Raw genomic sequence first — 12,006 nt, 5'->3', positions numbered from 1 at the left:
CCTAAATTGCATGCTCACAATGTCAAAGCTGTGGGTCCTCAGCCATTTTGTATGTGACCTGAGGACCCACAGCTGTGACAGACAGGATCTCCTCTGCATACAGTTTGAGAGTGGCCATACCTTTCGCATTTATAACATCTTAAAGGGTTGAGAATGCAAATGAAGCAAAGTAAATAACTTGATTTTACAGAGGGTGGTAAGTTGGGTGTATTGACGGTAAAAATATTTCTGGTAGATGTAAGTTGATCATCTTTTTTAATCATTATTCATTTGCCTTCAATTATGTTTTGGCCTTGCATCTCTTGGGTTATTTCTTCCTTTGCGACATTTAACAGGTCCCAAATGGATATGACACCCTTGATGAAATTAGGGTTTCGTGGGGAGATATTTTTACTAGAATATCAGCAAAGTTTGTTAGTTGTAAAAACTTTTCAGAATGTCTGTGGTTCATTGTTTCTACCAGTAGGTCTTCTGATTGTAGTCTCTTAACTGTCTTACAAGATCTTGCAATACCCTCCAGATGTTTCTGTATGACAAAGGGAGACATACAGGCTGACTAGTGAGGAGTGGACGATTAAAAACTATGGGCAGAGTTGCTCCATCTGATCAGTCTTCTGTCTATTATCATTTTCCACGTCCTGATGGTCTGTGTTTGCCATATTTGTTCCATTTAGCCCTTGGCAAGAGGACTTTTCTGCCAAGGTTTCTTGCCCCACCATGGGGAGACAGGAGCAGTGGCGCTAACCATTGATTGATTATGATTTTATTGGCGCATTAGCATCTAAAGCGCCAGGAGATAATTATACCAGTTTAAAAATAGATATATAAATAAATTCTGGTAACCTCTGAAAAAAGGTTACCCCATCACAAATCATATAATAGTAAAAAGCAGTGCCGCTAAGGAGACCAAGCAGTCGAAGTGTTAGTTGGTTGGTAGAACAAGAAATATAAGAAAACGTAAAGAAAGGTATGTTTCCTGTGTTCTATCTTGTGGCTTTTAAAGTATAGAACTGTTTTTAAAATAAGACTGTTGACTGAAATGTATGACTTTAAAAAATAACTTCAAGATCACTCTATATATATATATATATATATATATATATCGCAAAAATATTGCTTGGCCTCGAAATACATGGGCCCTGTTAACAAGTCATTGTTTAGCATTTAAAGAATTGTTAACTGTTATAAATGGTGAAAATATTTTGGAGTTGGATATATTCAAAAGACATTTTAAAAGGGTCTTTCTCAGAAAGGATTTTAAACTTCTTTTACAAAGCCATTCTTAAGAATATAGAATATTGGTAAAATTAAAATTTTAAAATCTTACTCATAGTTTTAACTAACCTTTTCATCAACAAAAGACAACATGACTATGGTCTGACAGTTGTGGTCCCAAACCATTTTCCAAAAATCAGCAATAGTATCAAATGTAGGATGTTGCGTTATAATGAACTCCCGTAACTTGTGAAATCCCTACAAAAAGTAACAATATCAGAAACTTTGTATTAGCTTTGACAGAAAATAATACATCTCACAAGATTTAACTAATGAGAAAAAGGAAAAAAAAAAAAAAAAAAAAGAAACCTCATATTTTCAGCATGTAAAAAAAAAACAAAAAATAAAAAAATAAAATAAAAATTTAAAAATAAAATAAAAAAGAATAAATTAGGGTTAAATACAACCATTCCTGCAATGTCATCAATCACACTCAAGGTGGATTTAAGCATAATGATAAAGAACTATCAACTTGGGTAATGAAATGCATAATTTAGATGAAGCATCAAAGCAAATAGGAAATAGAGACTCACTCAAAAGTATAAAAATTACATATATCAGCATTTTAAACTTGTTATATACAAGTTTAAAATGCTGTGAACTGTTATAAATGGTCAAAATCACATGATGTCATTTGGAAATATGAGACTCAACTAAACAGATTAAAGATTGGTTTTAAATAATTTTTGAACATTCCTGAGTTCCCAGTTCATTTAAAATATCAAGTATGGCAAAATCTAAATAATACTGTGGATTCCTTAGTTTGACAAACCAGTATCTCAAAACGTGATCACTTTACCTTATCCAACTATCATCTGTTTATCAACCTATTCACACATTACTTCTGCAAACTGTGCTAATGGAGTGGAAAGTGGAAGACAAATTATTAAAGCTAAATGTAAAAAAAGGCACCTGGGGTAGGTGGGATCTATCCAATTACGCTCAGGCATGAAGTTGTCCGACACTGCAGATAGGTTGCATGGTGTCCTATCAATGATTTATTGAACATTTGCTAGTAGAGATAAGGATGTCATAATCCCATTATATAAGACTATTGTTAGACCATACTTGGAATACTTGTGTCAAACTAGGTGTTCAAGAATGGAGACCACAACTGAAAAAAAGACACAGAGCTCCTTGAAAGGGTCCAAAGATGGGCAATTCATCTGGTAAGATTGGTAAAAGGGCATCCTTATGAGGAAATACTACGAATATGTGAGTTGCACAGCTTGGAAACCAGGCACCTCAGCGACCTGACTTGGAATGAGCAACAGCCTGGAAAACAAGATGCAGGTATTTCAGAGACGGCTGGGAGTCATTGTGGTACAAGTTTGTTTTGTTATTTGGTTTTTAGGAGCATTAGCAACTAAGGCCATATTGCTCCAGGATATGAGGTGGTCATTCCCCGACCTTTCCGCATCCTCCGTATTTGGTGGTGACAGGCTCGAACCCCGATCTAATCAAGAAGTGTGTGCTATGCGCTGCTCCTTCCCACCTGGCTACGGAGGCGCATGCAGTACAAGTAAACACGAGTTGTGTTAGGGTAGCTAAGAATAGGAACAGGTGCATATACTTGCGTATACACCAATGCTAGGAGTTTGGTAAATACATTTGATGAATTTGAGTTGCTGTGGTGTTTTCTCGTGCAAGGGCTGCTTAGGCCATATTGTGCCTGTGCCTCTCAAATCAGTTGAATTTTTTTATATAAAAAACTGCTTGAGAAGCAGTTAGAAATGGTCATACATTTTTATTTGTTTTAAATAGAAAAAGAATTCAGAGAGATTTGCTTTTTTTTACCTATTATGCTATTTAGAGAGAGAGGTTGTAGATCTGAAATGAAACTAAAAGACATTCGTCGGGCATTGCTGAACAAGTTACATTCAAGGAGTATATGTTTAACTGTAAGTGATTGTGAGCAGTGCGCACACTGCAGAGGATCATTTCCTGTAAGCAGATAGAGATGTGTGAGGTGAGTGTGACCTCTACACTTTCTGGAAAAGATTACTTCTTCTTTCCTATTTTTATGAAGGCTAGAAGTCCATAATTGTGGTTCAGGTTTTATTTTGAATAGCTTGTTATTTGTTTGCATTTTCCACAGAAGCATCCATTGTTCCATAGATGTTCTTTGTATATTATGTCTATAATCAGGATATGGGAACTAGGTCATTCGTTGAGGATATTATTATTATAAGTGTATCCCAGAGTAATGTATCAACTCTGTGGAACCACACTGACAGTGGTAGAGAATGAAAAGAACCTGGGAGTAATTGTGCGGGCAGATATGAAGTTTTCTGAGCAGTACAGATGGTCTGTAAGAGTAGTTCATGGTGTCTTGTCAATGATATACAGGAATTTTTCTAGCAGGGACAAGGAGGTGATTATCCTCTTGTATAAGGCAATGGTCAGGCCACACCTTGAGTACTATATACAGGTCTGGAGGTCTCATTTTAAGAAGGATGTATAGCTGTTGGAACGAGTACAGAGAGTGGCAACAAGATTAGTGAATGGAACAAAGGGTTCCACTCACTTATGAAGAAAGGCTTAAGTTTTTCAAATTACAGTGTCTGGAGACTAGGCACCTGCGAGATGATCTGATTGAGGCGTATAAAGCCTTGAATGGTTTGAGCATGCTCAATGCGGATGGGATTTTTCCTCTTGCTCAGAACAGTCGCCTCAGAGGGCATAAATTCAAATGGAGGAAAAATGGTTGTGGGATAGATGTGCGGAAGTTTGCCTTTAGCTAGTGGGTGGTTGATTGCTGGAACAAACTTCCATCTGTCGTCGTAGAAGTTGATAGCTTAAATAGATTCAAGGCAGAACTTGACAAACATTTGGAGCGAGTGGATGGGTGAAATAAGGGTTTTTTTCCTTTTCTGGCTGATGCTATATAAGGTTGCTTTCTTGTATCATGTGCCTTTGCTAATGCTAATGCTAATTAGCTAAAAGGTGCAAGGAAGCCTGAGGCTTATGCTGCACCAGCCAAAAAAAAATTCTCAAGTTACCCTAAGACAGAGAGAGAGAGAGAGAGAGAGAGTCAAAAGGGAATCACCAAGAAAGAGAAGAATGTTTGTTGTTATTTGGTTTTCAAGAGCATCAGCAACTAAGGCCATATTGCTCCGGTGGGGTATGCGGTGGTCATTTCCTGACCTTTCCGCATCTTCCGTATTTGGTTGGCATGGGCTTGAACCCCGGTCTAATCAAGAAGCATGTGCTACGCACTGCTGCTCCTGCCCACCTGGCTACGGAAGATCGATGATATCCAGCTCAGGACCTTGGGTGTGCCAAGCCCATACTTACCAGATGTAAGCCCTTGGGATTAATATACGGAAGGATGCTTTGCAGCATTATCTGCACATTCATTTCCTAGAATACCACTATGGCCAGGGATCTATGAAAAGATAAGTTTTCTGATGCTCATGAAGACGCATCAGCTTATGTTTTATGAGCTTTAATAAAGGATTTTTAGGTGAGAAGTGCTTTCCAAAGCTAAAAGAGCGCTCTGTGAATCAATATATATTATACTTTTATTTACTGACAGTAGCAAGATGTTTTCCAGAGCAAGCTTAATGGCATGGAGTTCAGCAGTGTAGCTGCTGCATTCGGTTGGAAGTGAAATTGAAACAGTTGTATTAGGGAAGACAGCAGTTGCACCCACTCAATTGTCAGATTTTGAACCATCAGCATAGATCTTGGTAAAGTGGAGGTGAGTGAGCAGTATGTTGTTGTTGGATGTTAATATTTGCTATAGGGCCTTTACTCCATTGCTCAAAGTGTTCATGAGAAGAAAGTGTAAAGTTAGTTCACGGGGGATCCAGATCTTTTGATTCTTTGAGGATATTATCAAGCTGAATGTTCCAGCTTTCTGTTAGATTCTGTAGCCTGATACCAGTAGGCCGAATTGTTCTAGATTTATTTGCATAATGGGTTTTCCATTGAGGATTATGCAACAGTGGCCTGCCTACTCATCTTGCAAACAGGATGAGTAGGCAGGCTTTTAATCTTAGCTGCACAGTTCATCAACAACATCTTTCTTCTGATGTTAAGTGGAGATTCGTGAGCCTCAACATAAAGCCTTTGAACTGGTGATGTTCTATATGGGCATGCTAAGAGAAGAGTGTTTGATGGGCACAAGATGGGCCAAGGTGCTTTCCCTAGCTGAATCATAAATAGGTGCTTCATAGTCTAGCCGAGATCTAATTAGAGATTTATATAAGTGGAGCAGGATATAACAATCGGCACCCCAAGATGTACTGGAGATGACCCGGACTATATTCATTTTCTTTGTGCAAGTGGTTCTTAGATACTTGATTGGCTCCTGAAAGTTTAACTTCTTATCAAAAATTAGCCCTAGGAGGCAAATACTGTTCACAATTAGTACAGGATGATTGGCCAAGTGCAACTCAGGTTCAGGATGCATTCTGCACTTGGTGCAGAAATTATTGCTGTAGATCTGTAGCTTGACAGTTTGTATCCATTTTGTGCCATCCATAATTCAATGTTATTAATGGATATTTGTAGATGCCTCTCAATATAGTTCATATTCTGGGAATGGCAGGATATGGTAAGATCATTTGCATACAGATACGAGTCAACGGTGTGTGGAATGCTGTTTGTGATGTTGTTTATTCGTATTGCAAACAGAGTGGCACTAAGAACAGAGCCTTGTTCTTAGTGCCAACTAAGAACTTCTTCTTTTTTGAATTTATGTTTTAGATACTGCCGGTACCTCATTTGGAAAGATCTGTGCAGAAGGAAGCTTTGAATAAAATATGGTAAATGTCCTCTTATTATGAATAGAATGGAGATCTCTTAGGATACCGCAGTGCCATGTGGTATCAAAGGCCTTCTCTATATCAAGGCATATCATGATGAGATGTTGATTTCTGATGAATGCATTTTTTATATTGGATTCGGCTTTGGTCATGAGGTCTAGGGAAGATCTTTTCTTCCGAAAGCCAAACTGATTATTACTGATTATGTTTTGTGAGTCGATGGTGAACCATTTTTACCAAAGTCTTACTCAGGCAGCTAGTTAGAGAAATCGGTCTATAGTTGTTAGGAATCGAATGGTCTTTTCAAGGTTTAGGTTTTTTTTTTTTTTTTTATGAAAACCCCCAAACACGAAAGGTATCAAAACTTATAGTACTTAGTACCTTGCATGGGTTGAAGGAAGGAGAAGTATGGGGGGGGGGATGCCGGAAACTTTGCTCTAGAGACTAAACATGGGTTTCACCACTTCAAGCCTCCAATAAGCAAAAAGTGGTGGTATTTCACCGGTTGATGAAAGTCATCTACCACCTGGTATGGCTATTACATAAGAATGTCGCCAGGAAGTAGGGAATATATGTTCTGAGAATATCCTATTGCAAAAGTTTAGCAATGAAATTAATAATTTCTGATTGAGGTGCTGAATCATTATATATTGTAGATTCCATCAGGGCCAGGAGAGCTATTTCTTGAGGTATATATAGATTCTTCCAGTTCAGATATTGTGAGTGGTTGGTTATAGGGTAAAGGGCATGTAGTTTTTAAGTTCAGTTTCCTTTTCTCAGCTTCATCTTTAATTTTTTGAAAAAATGGTTGATATTATGCAATTGAGGCGGACAATTCACAAAACACCATTCCTAAGGCATTGGCAATTTCATCAGCAGATGACATCTTCCCATTCCAATTAATAATAGGAGAAGGCAACATATGATATTTACCATTTAGTTTCTTTATTTTTTCCCAGATTATTCAGGTATCAGTATCTTTGTTGATCAAGGTGGCAAATTTTATCCATGAGTCTTTTTTTGCCTTCGGCCGGATATAATGGGCTTTGGCTCTCAGTCCCTCAAAGTTAATAAGGTTGGCAGTAGTGGGATGTTTGCAGAAGATGTTCCATGCTGCGTTTTTTCTCTCTTTGCTTTGTTACAATCACAATTTCACCAGTGATTGGTATGCCGGCGGTTCTTTATTTGAGACTGTAGAATGGCGGCTTTTGCAGCTGTTTGGATCTGCATTGTGATATGATAGGTGACAGTGTCAATAGCAGAAGACTATGATGTTATCATCAAAAGATACATGACTGGTAAATTTCGTCCAGTTTGCATTGGAAAATTTCCATTTTTTTTTGTTTCAGTTTGTTTAGAATGGATGGTTTGAATACTACAGATCAGTGGATAGTATTAGCATTAGTAGAGGCATACAATGCAAGAAAGCAGCTTATGCAGCATCATCAAAAAAAAAAAAAAAAAAAAAAAAAAAAACACTCCCATTTCATCCCTCCATTCGTTCCAAACGCCCGTCCAGCTCAGCCTTAAATTTATTTAGGCTATTACCTTCCACAACAAAAGATGGAAGCCTGTTCCACCAATCAACTACCTGCTGGTTAAGGCAAATTTCCGCACATCTATTCTACAACTATCTTTCCTCAATTTGAAATTGTGCCCCCTCAGATTCTTAGTCTGAGCAAGACGAAGAATAATCCCATCAGCATTCAGCTTGCCCAACCCATTCAAGGCCTTATACACCTCAACCAGATCACCTCACAGGTGCCTACTCTCCAGGCACTGCAATTTGCAGAACTTAAGCTTCTCTTGGTAAGAGCACCCCCTCTGTTCCCCTCACCAATCTTGTTGCCCTTCTTTGTACTCGTTCTAGCAAATCTACATCCTTCCTAAAATGAGGCCTCCAGACCTGTACACAGTACTCTAGGTGTGGCCTGACCACTGCCTTGTATAACGGGATTATCACCTCCCTGTCCCTGCTAGCAAAATTCCTATATATGTTTTTGTTGTTAAATTTGTTTGTTGTAAGCATATGGCAGTAGGATTATAATGGTGAATTAGTTCATATATATCAACAATATTGCTACGAAAACCACTGCAATTCCATTGTATGATTTGTTCGATTATTTGGTTTTGTGAGCGGAAGATGGGTCTGTCTGCTTTTTGAAAGTGGCTTGTTTACATCTGTCGAGTTTTGATTTTTCTTTTCTTGAAAAGTTTGGGAGTCTTGATTCATTGCTTTCTTCCATATCATCACCATCTTTTTTTTTTTTTTTTATGAAAACCCCAAACACGAAAGGTATCAAAACCTGTAGTACTTAGTACCGTGCTTGGGTTGAAGGAGAAGTATGGGGGGAGGGGGGGGGGTGCCGGAAACTTTGCTCTAGAGACTAAACATGGGTTTCACCACTTCAAGCCTCCAATAAACAAAGTGGTGGTATTTCACCGGTTGATGAAAGTCATCTACCACCTCAGAACTCTGCACGTATTTCAAGCAGATCTTCTGAGTTGTTGGTATCATGTGTCCATGCTTGAGGGGCACGATTGCTTCACCTCAACTGGATCTAATTTTTGCAAATTTTCCACTGCTCGACAATGGGGAAGAGTCTGGGATGGAACTGTCAATGGTGTATTACTGCATCAATCGACTACATGACATTGCCATGGGGGATGTCTTTGTGTGTGCGCGATGTAAGAAGTGTAACGAAATCAGGCGACAACTCAGCGTTGTTATGGGCCTATATGAGAGTTTGAAGGACAGGGTGGATGCCCTCGAAGAATTTAAATTGAGGGGCCTATTTAAGGGGCCTATATAATAATTTAAGTGGCATATAAAAGGACATGCCCTAAACATCTTATATGAATGAATTTATTTTTAACATGCTCTGTTAAAAATAAATGATCCTCCAAGTGGCATCCAAGGTACCAGACATGAGAAACATTCTTTAATGAGACATCTCCACTTCTAGTAACAGGTGGCCTAGTACAACAGCCCTGAATAACATGGTAACTGTTTTTTCTTTAGAAATGGCAAGTTTGTAATTGTACAGACTGACATAAAGGTCTCTCCAGCAGTGCAAAGAGGCTGCTAGAATGACCCATGTGGCAGTTCTGTCAATAATATTCAGGAACTCTGCCAGCAAGAACATTGAGGTGATAATTCCATTGTATAAGGCAACATCATGAGTACTGCATACAGATCTGGAAGCTTCATTTTAGGAAAGATGCAGATCTCTTGGAACAGGTGCACAGAAGGGCAACCAGATTATTTAAGGATGCAAAGGGAAAGTTCATCATGTATTCTCAGCCTCTTAGCAGCCATCTGATGAAAACAGAGCATCCACACATTTGGATGCTTACCACAGAGGTGATGGCTGAAGGATAGATGTGCACAAATTTCCTTTCAGAAAAAGTAATTTATTGTTTGAACAAACTTCCATCTGCTGTGGAATAGTGTAAAGAAATCATCAGGGCGAAGATTATTATTATTATTATTTTTTTTTTTTGCTGATGCTGTATAAAAGCATGCTTCCTTGCATCATTTGCCACTATAATTACTAATACTGAAATGCGTGATTATAGAAATGAGTTTCCTCCACAACACTACGGGTGTATATTTCATTGTTTTCTATAACTAATAATCTGTCTTAGCCAATAATGTTAAAAATAAATAAATAAATTAGAAGCTAACCTAATCATTACAATAACATGTACATGTAATTCTTGTTAGCATTAGCAAAGGCACATGATACAAGAAAGCAAGCTTATATAGCATCAGCCAAAAAAAAAAAAAAAAAAGCTTATTTCACCCATCCATTCGCTCTAAATGTTTGTCTAGTTCTGCCTTGAATCTATTTAAGCTATCAACTTCTACAACAACAGATGGAAGTTTGTTCAAGCAATCAACCACCCGCTTGGCTAAAGGCAAACTTCTGGACATCCATCGTACAACTGTCCTTCCTCAATTTGATTTTATGCCCTCTCAGGTGATTATTCTGAGCAAGAGGAAGAATCACATCAGTACTGAGCATGTGCAAAACATTCAACGTTTGAGAATGCTCAATGTTGATGATTTCTTTACCATGTAATGCTCAAACCATTACAGTTTGCATACATAAAGATAATGTTGAAAGTTTGTTTAAAAAAACAAGTCTTTTTACATGGTATTTATTTCTCAATTGTGAGACAATAGCAATTTTTTACTAATCAGATACTGCTGATTAAATTTAATAAATCAAACCTAAGAAAAATGATAAAAGCTGACCTGTAAAAATGTTCCGTTGATATAATCAGATCCTTCCTTTCCGGGTTTTGGAGTGACAAGGACCCTGTGTGATTCAATTGGAACTAAGTTAAGAGACCTATTTTTACTTTTATTGCATGGCTTCAGTGCAGATACTATGCTGAAATCTTTGGCTTTAAAGCCAGTAACTAACTGGAAAAAAAAAACAAAAAAAACCCCTAATTATTATAAATAAATATCAGTATAATTATATGCTTAATGTGAAATATAATGGAAGCAAGTAGGGAACAAAGTAAGCAAATTATGGTAGTGTGAATGTTTATGAGTGCAAGGGGATACGCAGGCCAAATTGTTTATTTACATATTAAAAATAATCTAAATAAAATCGTGATCTTAATTTGATACTAAAAAAGTTCATATACAATAGAATATCGGTTATCCGAAATAATTTGAAAGGCTGATCTTTCTTCTTTTTTTTTTATTAACAGTAGTACAGTAAGCTCTGGTTATAGTGGTCACGTTTACATTGAATTTTGATTATAATAAGTGAAACATCAAGTTTACTACCTATTTATAACATTGTACAAACAAAAGGGCCCAATAAACTAAAAACTTCAAATTGTTTTTATTGTTTTATGGTTGCAACGTCTGGAATTCTATGTGACGTTCAAAAATGTGCTTTAGAAAAATATCAGAGAGACTACTGGGATTTCTTGGAAACCATTAGTGAATTTCAGATTAGTTTAGCTCCAGATTTGGTAAGAATAATATCATTGTGAAACTGTGCGATTTATTATTTTTCTCAAATTTTAATGGTAAAATGTGAATGAAAAGAAAACGTATTTTAATACTGCAACGAAAAACGGAAATTATTAACAGAATTAGGAAAGGTACAAATTTAGGAAATTTCTCCAAAGAGTTTAATGTGGGAACTTCAACAATTTATGACATCAAGAAAAATTCCAATGCTATAACAGAATTTGTGTAGATTATGGATAGTGAAGGAGGATCTAGCAAGAAAAAGACGATGTCAGAACCTGAAAATTCTGCTTTTGAGAGTGCACTCACTGTATTTTTTTTATTTTCTTCGGAGTGAAGTTTAGGTGAACCAGCGTCTGGCCCAATGTTTTGTGAAAAAGCATTGGATTTTAATCGAATATTAATCAGGATTGTGAAAACATTTGGTATATATATATATATATATGTGTACTTTGTGATTATTGAAACTAATACAAATTAACAGTTTCAAAACTACATGAATAAATATCATTATGTACATGTCTTACTTAATATTTATATAAAATTTTTGTAATAAAATGTGCAATATAAAAATAACAATAAAAACGTGTGTAATATTTGTTCATGCCTTGCGGCTCTCAAACACCTGAAGTTTATTGTATGTGGCTCTTACTTTAAGCAAGTTTGGCCATCCCTGATACAAACTTTTCACTGGAGATGTTCTGAATGCACCTAGAGCTATTCTAAGATTTGAATGTTGAATAGGATTGAGACAAGATAAAGCACTCTCCCTAGCAGAATCAAAGACATGCACGAGCACTTAGCACTGATCCTTGTGGTATCCCTTCTTCCTGTATGAACTTTGAAGATAAGTGGTTGTGAAATTGAACTTGAAATGAGTGTGGTGTTGGAAGTTTCTGATAAACTGTGGTAGGTATCTGCGTAATCCCAGATCGTATAGCTTTTGCATTATACCATATT

The 12,006-nt window shown here is 37.0% G+C and overlaps 1 protein-coding gene across 1 annotated transcript in view; it reads right to left on the bottom strand.

The window, feature by feature from the left end:
• The window catches only part of LOC150076579 (putative receptor-type tyrosine-protein phosphatase mosPTP-1), a 995,686-nt gene that overhangs the window by 54,707 nt on the left and 928,973 nt on the right, over window positions 1–12,006 (bottom strand). The window contains exons 21-22 of the mRNA XM_090387917.1: window positions 10,309–10,479; window positions 1,345–1,473 (exon numbers count right to left, since the gene is read on the bottom strand). Of these exons, the coding sequence (XP_090244043.1) occupies window positions 1,345–1,473; window positions 10,309–10,479 (300 nt within the window). The remainder of the gene's footprint in view (window positions 1–1,344; window positions 1,474–10,308; window positions 10,480–12,006) is intronic.

Source organism: Mastigoproctus giganteus, chromosome 13 (assembly GCF_048544385.1).
Source record: "Mastigoproctus giganteus isolate SK-2022 chromosome 13, ASM4854438v1, whole genome shotgun sequence".
In the NCBI taxonomy this organism is placed as follows: domain Eukaryota; kingdom Metazoa; phylum Arthropoda; class Arachnida; order Uropygi; family Thelyphonidae; genus Mastigoproctus; species Mastigoproctus giganteus.
The sequence above is the reverse complement of the archived record's forward strand: the minus strand, read 5'-3'. Positions and strand labels throughout refer to the sequence as shown.